We start from the raw sequence: 23,841 nt of genomic DNA, 5'->3' as shown, positions 1-23,841 counted from the left end.
TCTTGAAATGAATGTTAACATTGCATTTGCCTTCCTTACCACCAACTCAAGTTTTAAGTTAACCTTTAGGAAATCCTTAAGTCCCTTTGCACCTCTGATTTTTAAAATTTTCTCACTGTTTAGAATATAGCCTACGCCTTTATTCCTGCTACCAAAGTGCATAATCAAACACTTCCCTGCACTGTACTCCATCTGCCACTTCTTTGCCCATTCTCGTAATCTCTCCAAGTCCCTCTGCAGAGTCCCTCCTCCCTCAACACTATCTGCCCTTCCACTTATCGTTGTAGCCACAAAGCCATCGATTCTGTCATGCAAATCATTGACATGAAAAGAAGCGGTCCCAATATTGACCCCTGCAGAACACCTCTAGTCACTGGCAGCCAACCAGAATAGGCCACGTTAATTCCTACTCCTTGCGCCCTGCAAGTCAGCCAATCTTCTATCCATGTTAATATTTATACCATAGGCTCTTGTTAACCAGCCTCGTGTAGCACCTTGCCAAAGACCTTCTGAAAATCCAAGTAAGCAATTTCCGTTGACTCTCCTTTGTTTATCCTGCCTGTTATTTCCTCAAAGAATTCTAACAGAATTGTCAGGCAAGATTTCCCCTTAAGTAAACCAAGCTGTCTTTGACCTACTTTAACATAAATTTCTGGCTCTTGGGCTCAATGCCTCTAATAAGGAAGTTAGGCATACCATATGGTTTCTTTTCCACCCTACTAACCCTTGCAGCCACTTTTAGAGAGCCATGTACCTGGACCTTAAGATCTCTTTAGAAATATTGTTAAGGATCCTTCCAGTAACTGTACTGAACCTTTCCATTCAGTCATATCATTCATGTGAAGTATTTTGTGATTCAGCCGCTGGGAGAAAGTAGGTCTCCTTTAGTGTACATTTTCTCTTCACAACATCACAATGAGGGCGTAATTTCTTTTTGCTTGTAAGAATATATATAGATAAGTGTACAGAATTGGATCAAGTCTGAGAGAGTTCATCAAATCATACAACATGATTTACCTTTCTGCTCTGCCAAGTCCACATCAACCATTAAACATCCTTTGTTAATCCCATTGTATTCTTCCCATATTTTCCACAAACCCCCCTCCCCTTCTACCCATACCAGGTTCTAACACTCATGCACACAAGGGGCAATTTACTGTGGCCATTCGACTTGTCAACTCACATGTCTTTGGAATGTGTGATGAAACTCAAGTACCTGAACGTAGTCACAGGAAAGACATGCAAACTTCATACAAACAACACTGGAGGTCAGAGTTGAACCACAACAGTGGAGTCATGAGGCAGCATCTCTACTAGCTTCACCACTGTACACTTCTGTAAGCTGTCTAGAAGTTGTGTGATACTGCCATTGTAGTGTAGCAGTTAGTGCAGTGCTATTATAGCTCAGGGTGTCAGAGTTCGGAGTTCATTTCCAACACTATCCGTAGTAACTTATATCCGTCCTGTGAACAAATGGGTTTCCTCCAGGTTCTCTGCTTTCCTCCCACATTTCAAAGACGTACCAGTTAGTAGGTAGGTTGTTCACTGTAAATTGTCCTGTGGCTAGAGTTAACTAGGTGGGCTACTGAACAATGCGGCTTGTTGGGCTGGGAGGGCCACACTGCACCGAATATCTATGTAAATAAATATATAAGCGAGAGTTATGTACTGTTTTGTTCCCCATTGCTCAGTAATGTATTCTGTCCTTGTCATATAGGGCCTTAATTTCACATTTATGGGTAGAAAATTTGCAACATTTACCTCAGGATAATTGCTACCTTGTCAATAATGGTGAAATTGTTGGACCTCTTTTAGCAGAAGAGAACAAGTCTAGTGTGAGCCTTTACACAGGTAGCTTCTGTTATGAATGGAAGTTCAATGTGTAGAAAAATAGTAGCGCATGCAGATGTAATACTTCTGAGCTGTACATGTCCGTGTGCAGATATGAATTCTGAGGTTAGTTCAATCAGACGTGGGTCTGTCATGTAATAATTGTCTAGATTTTGTGACATCTGCAAACAATCTGCTTTTGTTTATTAGTATTGCATGTTTTGTGAAAAATACTAGCTGTGTGAGGAAAGAGAAAATCTGCAGATGCTGAAAATCCAAGGAACATACAAAATGTCAGCCCGAAACGTCAACTGTACTCTTTTACGTAGATGCTGACTGGCCTGCTGAGTTCCTCCAGCATTTTGTATGCATTGTTTGTGTGGGGAGAGAACTGTTTTTAAAAGAATACTTAGTCTTCCGAATGAGTTTGGAAAAACGCTATGGTTTTGGGGAAAGCAACATGACCTGATGGATATGCAAAATAGAGAAGTCCAAAGCTGCCACTTTGTTTCTGACTGGTCCTTGTGTATCTTCTTGAAAACTGTTCATAGTGCTGCAATGTGATGTTCAATTATGTCAAATGAGGCCAATTTTTTTAACCTTCCATTCTCTTCACTGAGATGTGGCTTTATGGAGGTTTGACATTGCTCTATCCAAATTAACATCGTTGATGTAAAAGTATTGGGTCTATTGAATGTCGTTGTGACAGGTATATTGCATAAGAAACTGCTTGATACTCAGTGGCCACGATTTTAACAGGGATGAGACCCTTTCCAATATTACACATTGTGACGTATGATTTTATCTTCCAAATTACTCAATTTTGTTTGTTTTAAAATAATATGCCAGTTTGAGTGATCTCACTTACACATGGACCTTTTAAATTATTACTGCTATGCTTTCGTTGTTTTGCTTTCAAGAACCACCTCCCAAGTAGAGAGATTTTCTAGCATCTTCTGCATAGCCCATTTTCGTTCTTCTAAAGACTTGCATATCCGAATCAATCTTGACTTTAAGCTTAATTGCTGGATGAAATTGAAGTTCAAAAATTAATACGAAGTAGAGGCAGACCTTTTACAGGGAAACTGAAGTACTCCAAAACTAAATCAACAAAGTAAATTGTGAAAAGGCAAAAGTACACAAGGAGAATTTTCATGCTATTTGCAAATCTAATTTGTTAATGTGTATAATGGTCTAATCCATAGCCTTGTTTAGTTTCAAAAGATGTCTGAAGTGAAAACAGAACAAATGCAAAATCAGTGTGGATCTAGTGCATTTTTTTTCTTTTCATGCTTTCCTAAGAAAGTCAGCTTTGAAGAAACTTTTGAAGATCTTTGTCATTTTTTTTTGCAAGATTATAAAAATTACAGTTCAGGCTTCATTTGTCGGAGCATTTACAAGACATGTACATGTCAGATAGATCTGGTATTCTGTTGCTTCCCTTTTAATTGTCAGGAATGTTTGGAGGACAAAATAGGGGAGCTTTTAAACATTTTGTGGTGCAATGATATTGTTCTGAATAAATATATTTCGATTAAAAATATAAAAATAGGTATATATGTGAGCTATACAAGCGGCTGTGGAGGCCAAGTCATTAAGTATATTTAAGCAGAGGTTGGTAGAATCTTGATTAGTCAGGGCATGAAGGGATATGGAGAGAAGGAACAAGATTGAAGGTGAGAGCGAAATAGAATAGCCATGATGAAATGGCGGAGCAAACTCCATGGGCTAAATAGCCTAATTTTGTCCCTCTATCTTATGGTCTTACGAAACAAAGCAAGACTGAAATTGCAATAGTTTAGCAGTAAGAGAAAATAGTACATAACTGAATGCAAGCTACAAAACAAGCTTGTGGTGATGATCAAAGACATCTTCTGGATGTGGTTTAAAGTTCAGATGAAATGAGGAGCTAACAATGGAGTCTATCAAGCCTGCAGGACAGTTAAGCAAGATTTCAGAAGTATGCTACCCATGGTTCCTAATAGCTGTACTTGTTCATTAAGTTTTACTTGTTCATTCAAGAACTTTTAAAATTTTAGCTCCTTTTAAAATTTTACAGCAACCATTAAGCATTGTTTGGCTTCAGAGTAGCTTGACTGTGAGGTGGAATTGAACAAATATTGAGAAGGGAGAAAAGCAGAACTGGGACTAGAAAGTAGAAAATTAGCAGGTTTGAAAGGTAAGGAAAAATAATTAGAAAACATGGAATCCAACCATACTTAAAGGTATATATCTAAATGCATAGTAATAAGCCATTCCTGTTGAGAACACTGATGGACACATGGAAATATATTTAAGTTAATATTCAAGGGTGGTTTAAAGACAGCCAGGATGAAAGGTTAGTGTTCGTGGTTACAACATTTTGGATAAGATTGAGTTGGGATTAAAAAGTATACAATCACAACTCTAGGAACTGGTGATATGTTACAGGATCGTCAAGTGGCATTGTATGGTTTGAACTAAAGGAAAAAGGGGCAGCCACATCGTTCATTGTACACCATAGACATTCAAATAATCAGGCAGATACAAAATTATATTGTGGGCAAATGTGTGGGAAGTCAAAAACACGAAGGCGTTGACACTGGAAGATTTTATTTGCCCTAATGTTAAAAGGGATACAGTCAGTGTGAAAGGTAAGAAAGGCACAAAGTTCCAAAAACTGAATTCTGGAGATAGCAGGTGTGCGATAGGCTCACCGCAAGAGATGGAAGCGGTATTGGAATTAACTTTTGGTATTAAGGTTGGACTAGACACTAAATCATTGTCAGAGCAGTGGATGGCATGGGATGAATTAAATTTGGTAAAAGAGGAAGTACTAAGGGATTACTTGAATGTGGGTAGATCAGGTGAAGTTTATCCTAAGCTATTAAGCCTGGAAGAAAAGTGCTAACTACATTTTTTTGAACCAATTGAGATGGTTATGGGAGTGGTGATAACAGAAGACTGTGAACATCGTGTCATTGACTAAAAAAGGAGGAAGGCGACAAAGGTGACCTTGCAGTAAAGTTAATATAATTTTGGCAATAGAGAATCCACTCTAACAGACGGTTAAAGCCTTCATTTTTAAAGGCACAGGGACAGTCAATGTTGTTTGGTTAAGGGGATGTTTTGTTTTGAGGAGGTAACTGGGTGGGCGAATGTGGGAGGTGCTTTGGATTTTAACAAGCTTTTTAAAAGGACTCCATGTGGTCAGCTGCCTGCTGCACATTATGCCATTGGCGTTAAGAGCATCAATGAAGGTTCTCCATCTCTGATGGTGTTCAGGGCTTCCTTCATGTCGGTAGCTTGATTTTCATTACTGTGAGTCGTGCAAGATCCGGGTCAGGGTTCGGATGTAGAAGGATTCTTCACTGCTGTTTCGTTAGTTTTGTTCTGTCAGTCAGCCTTTGTTAATGATGAGCTGAAACCCCGAACCTGGAGGACAGGTGGACTACTCTTACTCTGGTTTCTACCCTTTGACCTATTTGCATGGGTGACCCTACCAGGAGCATAAAGCTCTCACTAGAGCCAACATAGCACTCGGGGTCATTGAGGAATGCGAGCCTGCAACCCCTACAACAAATTTGTAGTCCTCTTGGAGGATGAGGCCAGCTGATGTGGGAGTAAAAGCGTGCAGAGTTGAGGGAGAATGGTAGGTTGGATCCAAATGGGCTTGGTGACAAGAAGCAAAGGGTAATGATTGACAGGTGATTTTGAAGCAGGAATTTACTACCAGTAGAGTTTTACAGGGCCCTAGATCCTTTGCAATATGCAGTTGCAAGAAAAAAATGGTGAACCATTTGCAATTAGCTAGTTTTTTGCATTAATTACTCATAAAATGTGGTCTGATCTTCATTTAAGTAACAATAATAGACAAAAAACACAATCTGCCTAAACTAATAATGCACAAACAATTGTACCCTTCATGTCTTTATTCATGTTGCATTGTTTAATCATTCACAGTCCAGGCTGGAAGAAGTATGTGAAACCTTGATTTAATAATGGGTGGAGCCTCCTTAAGCAGTAATAACTTTCACCAAGCGTTTCAGTTGGGTTAAGGTCTGGACTCTGACTTGGCCTTTCCAAAACACAAATTTTCTTCTTTTTAATCTATTCTATTGTTGATTTACTCTTGTATTTTGGATCATTGTCTTGTTGCATCACCCAACATCTTCTAAGGTTCAGGTGACAGACTGCTACAATGACATTCTGATATAATCTTCTTCAATTCATTGTTCCCTCAATGATTGCAAACTGTCCAGGCTCTGAGGCAGGAAAGCAGCCCCAAACCATGATGCTCCTTCCACCATGCTTCACAGTTAGGATGAGGTGTTGGTGTTCAGTGCCCTATTTCGTCCAAACATAATGGCTTGCACACCAAAAAGTTCAACTTTTGTTTCATCTGTTCACAGAACATTGTCCCAGCAGAGTTGTCAATCATCTAGGTGGTCTTTTGCAAACTTGAGATGTGCAGCAATATTTTTTATTTGGAGAGCAGTGGTTTCCTTCGGGGTGCCCTTCCATGAATGCTATTTTAGGTCAGTGTTTTTCTTGTAGTGGACACATAAACAGAGACTTTAGAAAGTTCTAGAGATTTCTGCAGGTCTTTTGCTGTTAATCGTGGGCTCTTTTTCACCTCGTTCATCAGCATTGCATGTTGTGCTCTTGGTGTGATCTTTGCCGGACATCCACTCCAAGGGAGAGTAGCAACAGTACTGAATTTCCTCCATTTATAGACAAATTCTCTTGCTGTGGACCGAAGAACACTCAGATCTTTAGAAATGCTTTTATAGCCTTTTCCAACTTCATGCCTCTCTACAATTCTAAGGTCCTCCGAAAGTTGTTTTTATTGAGGTATGCTGCACATAATCAGATTTTTCTTGAGAAAAGTAGGCTTTGCCAGTAATTTGACTTAGTGTGTCTTTGTTGTTGGAACATTGGACAAATTTTGTAGAAGGCATTACCCCAAAGGTTCAGAAACTGTTTTGAACCTAGACTGTGATTGTTTAAATGGTGTACTCAGTATTGACGAGAAGAAGTACAATTGTTTGTGTTGTTAGTTTAGGCAGATTGTGTTTGTCTATTATTATAACTTAGATGAAGATCAGACCACATTTTTATGAATAATGCAGAAAACCAGTCAATCGCAAAGGATTCATGAACTTTTTCTTACAACTCTATATATTAATTATTTAGACTTGAATGTTTGGGTAGTGATTTTAAAAAAACTATTTGCAAATCAGCCAAAAGTTAGTTGTGTGGGTAATAGGGGAGTTTCAGATTGCAGGTAGGTGTAGATGATTGATTGAAGAGAAAAGTGGTAGATGAAAATAATCCGGAGATGTCTGAAGTAATGCATTCGAAGACATTCAATGAGGCAAGAGAGTATTCAGTAAGTGTCAGTTTATAGCATGACATCGATGAAGAAAAATGTTAATAGTGTATGTGCACAGATCTCTAAATTGTCAATAACATGTTTTAAAAGGCATATGGATGTTTATCTTTATTTGTGAAGGCACAAATAAAGAAAGTAGGGGGATATTGTTAGAAGTATGTAGCTCACCCAGTAGCCTATAGCTTGAGATCTGTTTGAAGACATTACAGAAAAAGATGTGTTTACACTGGAGAGAGTACAGACAGATTTACCGGGGCATAGTTCCAATTTGCAAAAAAAGCAGAGATATGTAAAGTTTTCTTTGCGGTGTGCAAAGTTACGAACATTGTTTAACTAAGCAGGGGTTCCCAACCTGAGGTCCATGAATCCCTTGGTTAATAGTAGGGATCCACGGCAGAAAAAAAGGCTGAATACCCCTGAACCAAGATGTTACGAATTATTAAGACTTAGCTCAATCAATAGGAAGGATATTCCTTTCTTCACAGAGAGGCTAAGAATTTAAAGTACAGTTGAACTCCAAGAATCTCAGGACCTTGGTGTAGGACTATCAAATTTTCCTGACTATTCGATGTTACACTTATTGATATTTCAACCCACTGCTGATATACATTAGCATAATATATCTTCCATTGAACCCAGTGGGTTTAAGTGGAGTGTGGAAAACAGGGCCCATTTCATTCAAATGGGAATTTGGTGATTTTAAAAGGAGTGTAGGAAAACACAGCATTTGGATTTCAGAACACTTGGCTAGTAGATTACCAGATATTTATGGTAAATAGAAGTATTAAACATGAATCTTCTAGCCATTAATGTAAGAAATGCAATCATCCGACGAGCTGAAGAGGTTAAATGATTAGGTTCTATCATTGCTAAACCAAAAATTGCGGTAATAGGGTGAGGTTGTAAATCAATACTCAGAACAGATGAAATAATATCAAAGATATCTTTCCAGTATTTTTTCAAAAACGGACATGACCAAAACATATGAGTTAAAGAAGCTATCTCAGAGTGACATCTATTACACACAGGATTTATATGGAAATAATAATGAGCTAATTTATCTTTAGACATATGGGCCCTATGTACTACTTTAAACTGTATCAACGCATGTTTAGCATATATAGAGGATGAGTTAACTAATTGAAGAATTTTTTCCCATTTTTCAATAGGTAAAGTAAGCATAAGTTCCCTTTCCCAATCATTTTTAATTTTATTAGCTACGTCTTGACGTATTTTCATAACTATATTATAAATAGTTGCTATTATACCTTTCTGAAAAGGATTTAAATCTAAAATGTTTTCCAAAATATTCGTTGGATATAGATTCGGGAAGGTAGGAAGAACAGTACTTTAAAAATTTCTCATCTGTAAATATCTAAGGAAATGGGATCTAGGCAAATTATATTTATTAGATAATTGTTCAAAGGACATGAAACAATTATCCAAAAATAGATCACAAAATCATAGTATACCTTTGGTTTTCCAAGCCAAATAGGCTTGATCCATGTGATGTAAATTGGATCAATCCTCCCACCACATTTCATTGGTTCTCTCAAACTATGTTGTGTTTAAATTTAGAAAAAATTAGAAGTGTCATTTATGATCCTTCTATTAAATTTGAAAAGACTTGGAGGCCATTTATTCAACACTTCCATATGGTGTAATTTGACCTTTTCCAAACCTATTCTATTTCTTTTAAATATATGCAGAGAGGAGTGGAGTCAGTAACGCTAATGGTTCTTTTTGACGTTATACAACAGCCCGTGTCTTTTTCTTTTCCTTAGTTGGTTAGCATTGTTAGATTAGTTTTTTGGGGGATTTTTTTTTTGCTTTTTCATGCTGTTTCTGTTTTCTTTTGTATATTTTTATTTTCAACGATTTTGAGAGGTTTAATACTTGTGTGCCAGCTCAGTTTATATTTATATAAATTAATTATTAACAATGTAATCCCAATAGCTTTATATTAATACTATGTTATGTTTAACATTTTGATATTAATAAAAAGATTGAAAAAGAAGTATGAAACATGAATTGAGAAAATAAAAATTCTTGACATGAAGGGTTGTATGTATCTGGACTTGCTTGTCAGGGGAGTAGAGGCAAACTCCTTCTCTTGTTGGAAAACAGTATTTGGGTCTGTACTTGACAAACTGTGACCTGCAGGACTATTGATCAAGTGCTGGTAGGTGGGATTAGATAGGGCTGTTCTTTTCCAGTAGTATTGACAACGGGTTGTATAGCCTGTTATTGTTTCTCAAATTTTCTAGGAGGCTGATACTCACTGTTTCAAAGGATTTTAATTCTCAGTCAAAACTACTTTTTGGCATGTGCTCTAACTTGCCAAAGGATTTTATGTTCATGACTTGTCCTGCTATCCCTGTCCACCTCAAGTGACCTGTCTTGCTAAATGGGATCCAATCCTTTATCATTCTAAATGAGAAAATCTGAAGACGCTGGAAATCCAACTTTTATCATTTTAACCATTTTATTTTCAAATGTTGTAGATCAAATTCCTTAAGAATAACACCTGACCAGAACCATTATAAAGGGCATCATTCTGTTCACGTTATCATAATGTCACAACATCACAGAAGGAAACCAATCAGCCTATCAACCCATTTAGTCCATGCTGGTTCTCTTTACAGTAGTCCAGTCCTCTAATTTCCTTGATAATTTTTTTCAGAGCCATAAGTTAATTTCTTTCTGATCTCTTATGCAACTTCTTTTAAGCCATTGCTCATTCCTACTTCTACCATCCTTATAATACCAATTAGCACGAAAATCCAAAAGGATAGTTGGATTGCCATTGGATCAAGGGATAGAAAGCTAAGAGTGGGGCAAGCATGCGATGAACAGAATGAGCCAGATGAATTGGATAAAGTCATCTGCGAGATCAGTTTGGAATATGTAATCTGAAGGTAATTATATAAGGCTATGTATCTTTGAGGTACAGTCGGGAAAAGTTTCACACAAAATGAAACAGGAAATCTTTCCCTAATTGACTTTTGAAGCTAGGTGAATTGAAACTATTAAAACTTTAGGGAACCACAACAGTTATGTGGAGTTAAGTTGTGAAGGGCCACATTCTAACTGAATGACGGAAGAAGCTCAAGGGTCAGGTTAGTTTATTTCTGTTGCTTTATTTGTAGAAGAAACTTATGCAAAGAACACATGAACTGTGTTGGGAAACAGAGCAAAATACTGGAGATAATGGTAATTAGAAACAAAACCAGAAATTTCTAGCAGCTCTTGGCTTGTGTGGGAGTGAAACATCATTTGTGTTTCAGATTGCCCATCCATCATTGTTTTTGTTACACACAGCTGCTCTGCTGAGTGTTTCCAGCACTTTCTGTTTTTGTTGTGAGGGTTTTGGGAAGTAGCTCAAGTTATAAAATGTACTTCAGCCACCTTCTGTCATCACAATTGGCCAAACAACCATAGAAATCAGACGCCTTCTACAGCTGCTTTGCTTTACACTTTACTTTAACATTTTTTAGAATGTTATGTCTGGCACAAGTGGATTGTTGTTTGTAAGCATGTAATTAGCTTATCAGACTGATTGGAATAGGACATACTCTGAAATCCCAGCAATTTAACACCAAGTGTTGACATTTGCTCCATCCCTCTGTGGTAGAAAATTAGTGATTGCCTTACTGTAAATGGAAAATGCCTAAACCTGCTCACTAACCTTTGGTAATTCTTCAGCTAAGCTTTGTCATTGTGTTCTATGGTTCTGAGTGCAGAACATGATTTTATTAATGTTGAAATTCAACATAATTGCTGAAAAGTACAAACCAGTTGGTACATCATTGCATTCATTGACATCAAATAATACATTCATTGGGCCATGAGGTCACTACAGATCCTCAGTAGCTACCCAGGGAAATCTGGCCATTGATCGACACCATCTAGAGCCAGAATAGTGTAGGTGAAGGGAAAAGGGCAATTGTAATATAGATAAGGTATTTTTGAATTAATTGTGTTTAATATTTTAATTTATTGAAATTTGAATAGATTCTAATAAATTTTGACAGAAGATACATCAAGAAACATTGATAGTCCTCGATAGGTTTTGCTACTGGCAAAATCACTGGTGCTTGAGAGATCTAGGTTAATTTCTTAATTCCAAATCAAAGAGTGCTAAGATCAATTGTACTGCTCTGAATAGCAGCCCGCCGGGGATCAGCTGACTTGCCGTGGGGTAGTGATAGTGAATATGCAAATTATCTAATGAGAAGGTCACTCAGTCCCTCTAGTCTGCTCAGTAAGTTAATTAATATTGTGATCATCTCCCTGTAAAATTAATTCCATATTTCCATCTACCCATGGCTAAATTTCACTTATTATTTCTTAATCTATCTAAATCTACCTTAAAATATTAAAAGACCCTGCTTCCACTTCACATCAGGGAAAGGAGTTCCGAAGATTCTCTAACCTCACAGAAAATAATTCACTTCATCTGTATCCTAAATAATGATCCTTTATTTTTTAGAGGTGACTCACTTCCCCCTCTTCTAGATCTCTTGGGGAAAACTGAGTTGAAGCCCATGTATCATTTATGTTTCAATCAATCAGATCCCTCATTAAAGTTCTCAATCTTAAAAAGTACCTCAATCTTTTCATTCAGCTACGTTGTTGGTAATTGGGCATTCCTGATAAATTCAATATTTAGAGCTCAGAACTAATTTTTCTGAAGAAGGTGTGGGCAGGTTGCCTTCTTGAAAAGTTGCAGTCCCTCTGGTGGAGAGGCCTTGACAATATTGTGAGCAGGGAATTCCAGGATTTGGACACAGTGATGACAGAGGTCCAGTAATGTTTACAGTCAGATAGTGTGTGAGATGTGGAGAAGAATGTGCATGTGGTGGTATTTCTATGTATCTGCTGCCGTTCTTTGGCTTCAGAGAGCATGTTTGGTGGGCGTTGTTCGATTAGCCTAAGCTAGAAGCTGCATTTCTTTTTGCAGCTATGGTAGAGAGGATGGATGATTAGCTGGTGGATGGTGTACCAGTCAGTCAGGCTCCTTTATACTAGAGAATGTCAACTTCTCAGAGGTTATTGGAGTTGCACTCATCCAGACAAACTGAGATCATTGTGTCTGCTTTTGAGTTGTTTCCTGTAGACAGTGGAAAAGACTTGGGGTCAGAGGTTAAATCTTTTGCTGTAGGATGCTTAACTTCTGATCTGCTGTGTAGCTGCCATACTGTGGCACCTGGGCCAGCTGAGCTTAGTCAATGGTGACCTCTGGCTTTTGAATGATCATAAACTTGGCAGTGGTAAAGCCATTGAATGTCAAGAGTAGGTGGTTAGACTACCTCCTTTACCATAGCATTGGAGAGAGATAGGAACAGACAAGTTAGGGAAACATTTAATTGGAGTAAGGGGAAATATGAGGCTATCAGGAAGGAACTTGGAAGCAGATGTTTTCATAGAAGCGTATGGAAGAAATGTGGCAAATGTTCAGGGGATATTTGCATGGGGTTCTGAGTAGGTACATTCCAATGAGACGGGGAAAGGATGGTAGGGTACAAGATCCGTGGTGTACAAAGGCTGTTGTAAATCTAGTCAAGAAAAGAAGAGCTTATGAGAAGTTCAAAAAACTAGGTAATGATAGGAATCTAGAAGATTATAAGGTTAGCACGAAGGAGCTTAAGAATGAAATTAGGAGAGCCAGAAGGGGCCATGAGAAGGTCTTGGCGGACAGGATTAAGGAAAACCCCAAGGCATTCTACAGGTATGTGAACAGCAAGAGGATAAGATCTGAGAGAATAGGACCAATCAAGTCTGACAGTGGAAAAGTGTGTATGGAACCAGAGGAAATAGCGGAGGTACTTAATGAATACTTTGCTTCAGTATTCACTATGGAAAAGGATCTTGGCGATTGTAGGGATGACTTGGAGTGGACTGAAAAGCTTGAGAATGTAGTTATTAAGGAAGAGGATGTGCTGGAGCTTTTGGAAAGCATCAAGTTGGATAAGTCACTGGGACCAGGCAGGATGTACCCCAGGCTACTATGGGAAGCGAGGGAGGAGATTGCTGAGCCTCTGGCAATGATCTTTGTATCATCAATGAGGACAGGAGAGGTTCCGGAGGATTGGAGGGTTGCGGATGTTGTTCCCTTATTCAAGAAAAGGAGTAGGTATAGCCCAGGAAATTATAGGCCAGTGAGTCTTACTTCAGTGGTTGAGAAGTTGATGGAGAAGGCAAGATTTATGAACATTTGGAGAGGCATAATATGATTAGGAATTGTCAGCATGGCTTTGCCAAAGGCAGGTCATGCCTTACGTGCCCGAGTGATTTTTTTGAGCATGTGACTAAACACATTGATGAAGGTAGAGCAGTAGATGTAGTGTATATGGATTTTAGCAAGGCATTTGATAAGGTACCCCATGCAAGGCTTATTGAGAAAGTAAGGAGGCATGGGATCCAAGGGGATATTGTTTTGTGGATCCAGAACTGGCTTGCCCACAGAAGGCAAAGAGTGGTTGTAGATGGGTCATATTCTGCATGCAGGCCAGTGACCAGTGATGTGCCTCAGGGATCTGTTCTGGGACCCCTACTCTTTGTGATTTTTATAAATGACCTGGATGAGGAAGTGGAGGGATGGGTTAATAAATTTGCTGATGACACAAAGGTTGGGGGGTGTTGTGGGTAATGTGGAGGGCTATCAGAGGTTACAATGGGACATTGATAGGATGCAAAACTGGGCTGAGAAATGGCATATGGAGTTCAACCCAGGTAAGTGTGAGGTGGTTCATTTTGGTAGGTCAAATGTGATGGCAGAATATAGCATTAATGGTAAGACTCTTGGCAGTGTGGAGGATCAGAGGGATTTTGGGGTCCGAGTCCACAGGACACACAAAGCTGCTACGCAGGTTGACTCTGTGGTTAAAAAGGCATATGGTGCATTGGCCTTCATCAATTGTGGGATTTGATTTTAAGAGCCGAGAGGTAATGTTGTAGCTATATAGGACCCTGGTCAGACCCCACTTGGAGTATCATGCTCAATTCTGGTCGCCTCACTATAGGAAGGATGTGGAAACCATAGAAAGGGTGCAGAGGAGGTTTACAAGGATGTTGCCTGGATTGGGGAGCATGCCTTATGAGAATAGGTTGAATGAACTCAGCCTTTTCTTGGAGCGACAGAGGATGAGAGGTGACCTGATAGAGGTGTACAAGATAATGAGAGGCATTGATCATGTGGATAGTCAGAGGTTTTTCCCCAGGGCTGAAATGGCTAGCACGAGAGGGCATAGTTTTAATCTGCTTGAAAGTAGGTACAGAGGAGATGTCAGGGGAATTTTTTTTATGCAGAGAGTGGTGAGAGGTGGAGTGGGCTGCTGGTGGCGGAGGCGGAAACAATAGGGTCTTTTATGAGACTCCTGGATGGCTACATGGAGCTTAGAAAAATAGAGGGCTATGGGTAAAGCCTATGTAGTTCTAAGGTAGGGACATGTTTAGCACAGCTTTGTGGGCTGAAGGGCCTGCATTGTGCTGTATGTTTTGTAAGTTTCTATGACTCTTGTTGGAAATTCTAATTGCCTGGCACTTTAAAGTCACTTGTCAGCCCCTGGCAGAATGTGGTCTAATCTTGCTCAGTGAAGACGTGGATTGCTTTATTTGCTGAGGAGGTGGGGTAGGATTTTGAGTAATCATCACAAAGATACCCACTGCGTATTTTTTTGAAAAAAACGAAGTTCATTGATGAAGTAGCTGAAAATAATTGGAACTAAGGCACTGCTTGGGATATTAGACCTCAGCAACCGTAGCCTTCTTTATCCAAGGTATGACTTCAACCAGTGGAGTCCTTGATCTTCCTTCTGAAGATGCTGTTGACTCCATTTAAGGTACTTCGATGCAGGGGTATTCGCTCTCACCTTGCCTTGGAACTCAGCTCTTGTAATCCATGTATAGAACAAGGCTGTGAATGGACCTGACAAAATGTAAGCCTCAGGTTATTGATCAGTTAGTTTTGCTTGATAGCGCTATTGATACAATTGTACTCTTTGGAACTGCAGCAACTGCATGCCAAACACATGGAGTCTGTCCTCTCCCGACTTCAGTCCAGTAACTAGTCCTTGAATTGCTTCAAACTCAGTTACACTCTTCCTTATTAAAGGAGGCAATAAAACATACACAGTGGTGTAGGTGCAGTCCCACCAGTCCTATGTATTTAAAATATTACCTCCCTACTTTTGTATTCAGTTCACTCAGTAGTAACATTCTGTGATTGACCCTGGAACGTGGCTTAATTTTAAATGCCTTGCATAGACTTTCTTTATCAGCTAAGCTTTGCAGTAAATTTCTTGTTTTTGTCCAAATTTTTTTATTTTTAATTGATTTCAACATTTACAGTCACATGTTAACGTGTGTATTTTGATTGTATATTGCCAGTGATAGGAGTGAGCTTTGGATTTCTTGGCATCTGAATTTGTGAAGGGAGCATGCCAGTGAAATGGCCTATCTTCGTTGTCTAATTAGGGTGTAGCTCGATCCAAAGGAATGCCACTGGCAATCATTTTGATTTGGGTGAGGGGATTAAGACAGGAAAGTAGTGTTTGTTCATGTAGTTGGATTATTGGTATTTATACATATACACAGTGGATTCTGGTTAATTTAGGCACAGCAGGACCAGTACATTTTGGCCCAATTAAGCCACTGCTCCATTTTACAAAATTTCATAGAAATTGCTAAAAAAAAATTTAAAAAAAAACAAACTACCATTTAACTATTGTTTCCTAATGGTTGTCAATGGTGGAATCTATCTGTGGACTTTGCCATGTTCTTTTGATTGACTACATGTATAAACTCAGTGTAGACACCAAGTATAGATAATGCACTGGCTCCATACCATGCTTTTGACGATTGCCTCCAAATCTTCATTTTAATTGTATCATCCAAGATGATTGTTGATACCTTCAAATTTTTTTTTGTAGTCCCTGACTTGTTGATGTAGTGAAATCATTTAATTTTCACCCACAACCATTTCTGGCATCTCCAAGCCTGAATGCTTGAACTGCAGTGAGCAAAACATTTCCGAATTGTCGTACTGCTTTGTTCTCTAGAACTATCAGTGACAAAAATCACTACATTTTCACACAAACATGTGCAACTGAAGTTATTTAGAAATTTTCACTCCAAGCTCAGTGTAATGTCTAACAGCCACACAAGTGCATGTGACTGACGGTAGTTAGAAACTGTTTGGCAACAGGCTCCTATCCCGATTAAACTGCACAGCATCTCGAATAAATGAAGAGGATTTTGGTTATCTTCTCGATAGCTTTTGTTCTTTAAGACTTGTCCTAACTGAGCGGTTGCAATACACACAATATGCTGGAGGATCTCAGCAAGTCAGACAGAGTTAATGAATGGGAATATACAGTCGATGTCTTGAGCCAAGGGCCAATCAGGACATTGTGTGTGTTGCCCTAGATTTTCAGCATCTGCAGTAACTCTTGTGCCAAATAAGCTGCTGTCCCAGTTGGAACAATTAACCAAAATACACCGTATTCTCTTAAAGTGGGAGACGGGATGGCAGCTTGGAGGTTGGGCCAGGTGCCAAAGGAACTTGTAATTGTGAGACTTCTTAATAAGTTCTAGTCCCAGGTGGGTGTCAAATATCATTCAGACACACTGAAGTAATAGTTTCAGTCAAATGAGGCAACAAAGGGAGCAGACTGATGAAGTATCATCTTGAGCTAATAACAAGCTCTGCTAACCTGCCAGGAAAAGATCTCTTTCCCTTTCACCCCCCCCACCCCCCACCTTCCCCTCCTGAACTGGCTGAACAATCCTTGGATTAGAAAATCTGCAAATCCTTGAGAAAGTTTTAATACTTTATTTCAAGTTAGTTGCTGTCTAGAAGATTAAAGGAAATGTGCTTGTATTGTTTCTCCTTGATGTAATGTCTGTCTGTTTACTTTGACCCTTACACTGAAATGCATTTAGTTATTCAATACAGTAATTTTGAATGCATTGGCTGTACTACTCTGACTGGAATAGTTTCTGACGAGGGTCCTTGCACATCTAGCTATATATGACACAGTAGAATTGGAATGTGAAGTGTTTCATCAAAAGTCATTTCCTGGAAGTGAGAAATATATTTTGTGACCTCCTTGCACTAACTTTAGATGTTCTCTGTAACTTCACTGTATGAAACATGATGTCACTGACTGGTAAGTAACATTTATTTGATGGAAATGTAAATTGCAACTCAACTTGAGAACTTTGTTTTCTTTTTATTTTAGGTGTAATCCTAAACCAGGGTCCTACCCAACTCAAACTTATTACTATCCTTCATCCACTGACCCAGAGCACTGCTATAATTCAGCAATATTAAAACAGCAAATTAGTTTGTATGGAAATGTGCAGCAACAGCATCATAGTTATAATCTTGAACGTACTCCTGGATTTGGATATGATGTGGTTCATGGACACAGTCATGACATTATGCATCCATCTGGACATGTATTCAACCATAACCTTAGGCAGGCACTTGGACATGGACACAGCCATGATGTTGGACACACACCTGGACGTGGACTTGGCCGTGAATTCGGGCTGGCATCTGGGCACAGTCACTGCCATGACTTTGGGCATGCATCTGGTCATGGACACAGTCATGATGTCTTTATATCTGAACATGGACATGCCCATGACCTTGGACATGGCCATGACCTTGGGCACATGAACAATCCTGAAGATGGGCATACCTGCGACCATAAACCCAGTTATCAATATTCTGGGGACGTACAATATAGTTCTTCGGGGCTCCAAAAGGGTGTTAAAAGTTCTGCTTCCAAACAAGACTCCTTTTCTGTGCTAATGGGCTAAGTTTTGCTCTGGGTTTTTTTTAGCAGGCAGCTGCACACATGAGGTACCAGGCCATGATTATCACAGGGAACATCATTCCATACTAAAGATGTCATTTTAAGTTAAAATTTTGTAGTTCAATCTTCTGAGACAGCACCAAAGTGGATGTTGATGCATTCATTGTGAATCCTATCACTGGTATGCAATTGAAGTTGTGAAAGATTTTTTAAAAGTCTGCATCTGTTCATTTGCCAAACATTAGAATTAAAAATGTCATATATTTAGTAATTTTTAATTCCATTTATTTGTTGTGCTACATTTTTAGTTTGAGAAATTTGTTTCTGCTTGCCATTTAAAATGCCCATGCAACTATGATCAGCAGGCTGAATTTTTCATTCATTTGACATGCTTATTTAACATTGCTAATAACAGTTTTGTAAACAACATACTTTGGAAATATCCTGGCCCGAATATCCTGGCTTGAGACCTGAGACAGCTGTATAATGAAACCTGATTTGTACTGTTATGGAATAATAGTCATTTCTATTAGACCAAGAGATGTATATTAGAGGTGAAGTACTGGAGAAAAGAAAACGTGGCCCTCCATGCATGTTACAGTGTGACAGAGATAATGGGCAAGGAGATTCTAACACAGTCTTTACCTATTTTACTGTCAGTCCAGCTTGATATTTGCCGCCTGTTCTGGTAGGTAGGAGTGATGGCAAGACTTTCTTTCAATAGTGAGGTGGGGAAATGTAAGGATGAGTTTCCATTGTTTTGATATCATTAGGTTAGTAGTGCTGGAGACTGTAAACATGCTACTAAGGCTGCTGATGATTTGTATGCTCCAATGCAAAGTCTGTCCACTTTTGACTCCATAATTGTGTTCATTTCACCCCCTTCCTCAGTTCCTTTGCTGCCAAAACCTTATTCAATATTTCAGAATCAAGTTTAATATCACTGGCATATGTTCTGAAGTTTGTTGTTTTGCAGTAGCAATATATTGCAATACATAATAGTAAAAAATTATGAATTACAGTAAGACGTATGTAAAAATTAAGTAGTGCAAATAGCAAAAAAAAAGAGGTAGTGTATATGGGTTCATTGTCCATTCAGAAATCTGATGGTGGAGAGGTACAACCTAAAAGGTTGAATGAGTGACTTCAGGTTCCTATACCTCTTCCTTAAAGGTAGCAATTAGAAGAGGGCATGCTCTGAGTGATGGGGGTTCTAATGATGGATGCCACCTTTTCTGAGGCATTGCTTTATGATACCTCTTTGCTGGGGAGACTAGTGCCTTTAATGCAACTTTCTGATCCTGTGCAATGGCCCTTCCATACCAGCCAGTGATGCAGCCAGTTAGAAAGCTTTTCATAGTACATCTGTAGAAATTTCCCAGAGTCTTTATTGACATATCAAGACTCCTCAAACTCCTAATGAAATATAGCCGCTGTCGTGCTGCCTTTGTAATTGCATCAGTATGTTGGGCCAGGGTCCTACCTCATTTTCCCCTTCCTGAAGTCCACATTCAATTCCTTGGTCTTACTGATGTTGACTGCAATGTTGTTGCGACGCCACTCAACCAGCCTTCTCTGTAAGCTTCCTTGTCGCCAGCTGAAATTCTGTCAACAATTTTAGCAATAGAAATAATTTTGTTACCTGTGAACGTGTCTATTCCAATGGTCTCTTGCCTAGCTTTCTATCTTCTAACATACACTGCCTCATATCCTTGGGAAATGGTAGCTTGGCTGAGTTAAGTTCACTTTTCTTTTGAGTAAATACTTATAACTGTCCAAATAATAGTTACTGCAAGACAAATTAGAAGTAACCCAAAGTATTGGCTTGTGTCCATTGGCCAAAGACTTGAGGAATACACATCTTAGATGTGTTTGTTTACCTCGGAGTTTGACTTGCATTTGAAAGCAACAATCATTACTTAATCTGAATAATGCAAATTAAAATGAATTAGGAAGCAAAAGCTTTGAGCACCATTGTCCCGGAAATATTTAATTCTGAAAGAGCAGCTAATTCTCTGTACTTTTCATTCTTGTCCTACTGACAAAAATTGAATTGTGTATTTTTGTCTACAAAACAGTTTAAAAAAAAGGAGGCAGCAGGGGATGAAGACGAACTGAGGGTGCCCTTCATCTCGGGTTTAAATGCATCTTCAAATCGCTTCCTAATACACTTGTATTACAGAAACACTTTCACTATGTATTCTGAATATTTGATTATATTAAGAGTGCCTTCTGTTAAATGCAGCTGAAATTTTGAAGCTGATTGGATGTTTATATTTTTTAGTAATAATACAGTAACTTGCTGTCCTTTGGGAAGGTGGCAAAGTGGCTTGGAGAATAAATTATTTCTTGGGATGGTTGGAAAAAAAACTAATTTAAAGTGGTCAGTGATTGCTTCTGCCTGCAATTCGTAACATTGCAAAAAGCTTGAACAGAAATGGGAATGATTTCAGTGGGAAAACTTAAGTGTAAAGCTAAAATAGCACAAAATACTGTGATAAAATTTGGAATGTACATTACCACAGTAGGCCAGTAGTTTGACGTCCTGTTAAAACAAAGGGAATGTTGACTCAGACCTTGAGGCCTGCGTTTGGGCATTTTCATGCCTTACAGGGTGCAGATTGGAAGTCTGTGTGGGGCGTTAAAACACAAGTAGTTAATTACATGTGTTTGTATCTACCTGAGACCAATGAGCACATCCACAGATGGATGCATTCAAAAATAAAGGAGATAGAATAATTTATAGTTTAGCCCATTTTAATCTCAAAAATTGGTAAAGGCACTTTCCATTAAACTGCCTCAATATATAGAGGACCCGACTTGGGACAGTGCAATACTGAACCTCCTGTTAGGAAACAAGAAAGGGCAAGTACCAGAAGTGGTAATCAGGGAGTACTTTTGCATCTAATAAACATAATTCTATTAGTTTTTAGATAGTGATGGAAAAGGCTAAGTCAGGATCACAGATAAGGGTCTTAAAATGAAGCAGGGCTAATTTTGGGGGGGAATTAGATAGTATCTAGCAGAGGTTGATTGGGTGAGCTTGTTTAAAGGGGGAAAAATGAAGAGCAAGTGGAAAGCTTTTAAGAGTGTAATATCAATTGTCTAAGAGCAGGATGTTCTGTTGAGGTGAAGGGGAAACCTGGCAAATTTGGGGAACCTTGGCTAATGAGAAATATTGAGGCTCAGGTCAAGAAAAAGGAAACGTACATTGGGTTTAGGTTGTGCAGATCCCTTGATGACTATGGCTGGATTAAGAATACTGTTAAGGGGGAAATCAAGAGAGCAACAACAGGGTATGAGATGGATCTGGAAGGTAAGGTTAAGGAAATTCCCAACAAGTTCTATAGCTATATTAGTATGGTGGCTAACGAGAGAGTAGGTCTCTTTAGAGATTGCCAAGGCTGCAAAGGTGGGATTTGTTAACTGAGAAGAAAATCATAATTACTCAAGAGATAAGGAAAACAAGCAGAGATGTTTTGGAGGACATTTGTATTTACCAGGGAAGACGTGTTTGCAGCCTTACAACGTGTTAAGGTGGATAAATTCCCAGGGCCTGACCAAGTGTGTCCTCTTGTGGAAGGCTAGTGATGAAATGGCCGAGGCCCTTGTGGAAATATTTCACTCATCAATAGCCACTGGTGAAGTTCCCTCCTTATGGAAGGCAGCTGATGATGTTCCATTGTTTAAAAAGAGTAAGGAGGACCAGCCATGGAATTAAGCAGTCAGCCTGACATCAGTAGTGGGAAAGTTATGGTGAAAATTCTGAGGGACGGGATTTACCAGCATTTTGATCGACAGAGTGTGATTAGGTGGATTCGTCATAACTTTGTGTGTGGGAAGTTGAGCTTTGTTTTTTAAAGGTAACCAGAAAGGTAAATGAGGATAGGCCTGTGGATGTTGTCTATTTGGATTTTAGCAAGACCTTCAACAAGGTCCCACATGACAGGCTGGTCTGAAGGTTAGGTGCTGGGGAATCCAGGGAGAGCCAGTCAGGAAGATTCAAACTTGGTTCAGAAGTAGGAAGAACAGAGTGGTGGTTGAAAGTTATTTCTTGGAATGGAGGCCTGTAACTAGTGATGGCCTACATGGATTAGAGTGGGAATGCACAAGACTTCTGTTCACCTTTAACATAGAAATCATCTCCTGAGGCGAACCCTTGTCTGATACAGGATGCCAGCTGCTCTCTTTATTTCCGGTAGGTGCGAATGGATTTTTCTGAAGGGACCAAATCCCAGCTGGGCAAATTGTACAGTGCAGGGCTGGAGTCTCAGGGTGACCAGCTTTTCTATCTTCACCTCCTTTTTAAAGGAAATGTGCAAAATGCTGGAGGAACTCGGCAGGTCATGTAGCATCCATGGAAGGGAATAAACAGTCATTTTTTCAGGCTGAAAACCTTCACTAGGGCCCCTCCATCGATGCTGTCTGACTTGCTGAGTTCCTTCAGCATTTTGCATGTGTTGCTCTGGATTTCCAGCATCTGCTGTATCTCTTCTGTTTAAAATATGACTTTTTTTCGTATACTTCCAAAAATTAAGTGGGATTATAAACAGATATCACCTGGGAGGATAGTAAATATTTAAGGACAGTAAGCCCAGTTTTAATTATTAGTAAATAACTGAGTCCTGATGAAGAGCCTTAACATTGAGGGTGTTTAAGGAGGAGATTGATAGGTATCTAATTCGTCAGGGTTATCAAGGGATATGAGGAAAAAGCTGAAGATTGGAACTAGATGGGAGAATAGTTTAGCTCATGGTGGAGCAGACTCGATGGGCCGAATGGCCTATTTCTGCTCCTTTGTCTCGTGATACATTTGAGTTCAGAAATTCTGATACCCCTGCTAGTTCTTATTCACCCATCAACCCTGTAGCCTTAGATTGCTATGGCTTTTTTGATCAGGTTTTTTTAAAGATCCTTTAGTATCTCATCTTTCTCTTTCTGTAACATACAGATCTATAACTTCAGATCTCCGTGAAGCTTGAATTTTGGTTCTGTTTCATGTACAATTTTACCATTGGCTTTAGGTACCTAAGTATTAAACTTCCATCCTCTTTACCTCTCCTACTTTAAGACCATCTGACAACCCACCTCTTCAATCAGACTTCTTGAACAGATTTTGTAATGAGTTACCCCTATTCACATTATATTGTTTAGAGCACATGTATTGTTTGATGGCATTGCTATCAATGATAGAGATCGCCTCCAGAACTGCAGTGTTTTGCAGCCTTGGAAGGAAGTCGGGAAATCACTTGAAATGATCAGAATTTGTAACACCTGCTGTGTAATACCCTGAAAGCCTTAACTTGATGGGCAGTAATTTAAAAGTTAACTGGTTCTGAAACTCATCTTGTCCATTTGTATTGTTTCTTCAGATGACTATTTCAAAATGTAAGGAATTTAAAAATGTTTTTTATAAAATAAAAATCTACTATTTCGTATTGTAATTGTGTAATGGTTTAAAAAAAATTAAAACCTCATTTTGCTTCCTGAAATATGTTTAATATGATTGTCTGCCCAGCCAGCTTGATGTTATCAGCTGGTGAACACCAAGGACTACCTTGAATTAAAGTCTGTCATCAACAGGGATCACAGAAGGAGCATTAACACGATAAAAACTACGAAAACTTTCTTTCAGACTGATGGTGAATTGTCAATCTACCTCTGCCCTCTAATTCTGATGCAGCGTTTCCTGATGTGGTTTCAGAATCTATTTTTGGTTAGTTCTGTTACGATATCAAAAGAGCAGTAAGAACACAGATTGCCATTGTTCTTCAGTTCTTTATTTTATTACTTTTTTTCTGAAAAGTACAA

At 38.9% G+C, this 23,841-nt stretch overlaps 1 protein-coding gene across 1 annotated transcript in view; it reads left to right on the top strand.

The window, feature by feature from the left end:
- LOC134336859 (rhomboid domain-containing protein 2-like) overlaps positions 1-23,513 on the top strand; it is a 40,214-nt gene extending 16,701 nt beyond the window's left edge. The window contains exon 4 of the mRNA XM_063031446.1: positions 17,449-23,513. Coding sequence (XP_062887516.1) covers positions 17,449-18,034 — 586 coding nt within the window. The 3' untranslated portion in view covers positions 18,035-23,513. The remainder of the gene's footprint in view (positions 1-17,448) is intronic.
- The last annotated feature ends 328 nt before the right edge of the window (positions 23,514-23,841 follow it).

Source organism: Mobula hypostoma, chromosome 23, assembly GCF_963921235.1.
Source record: "Mobula hypostoma chromosome 23, sMobHyp1.1, whole genome shotgun sequence".
NCBI classification, from domain to species: Eukaryota; Metazoa; Chordata; class Chondrichthyes; order Myliobatiformes; family Myliobatidae; genus Mobula; species Mobula hypostoma.
This window is presented reverse-complemented; position numbering and strand designations above follow the sequence as displayed.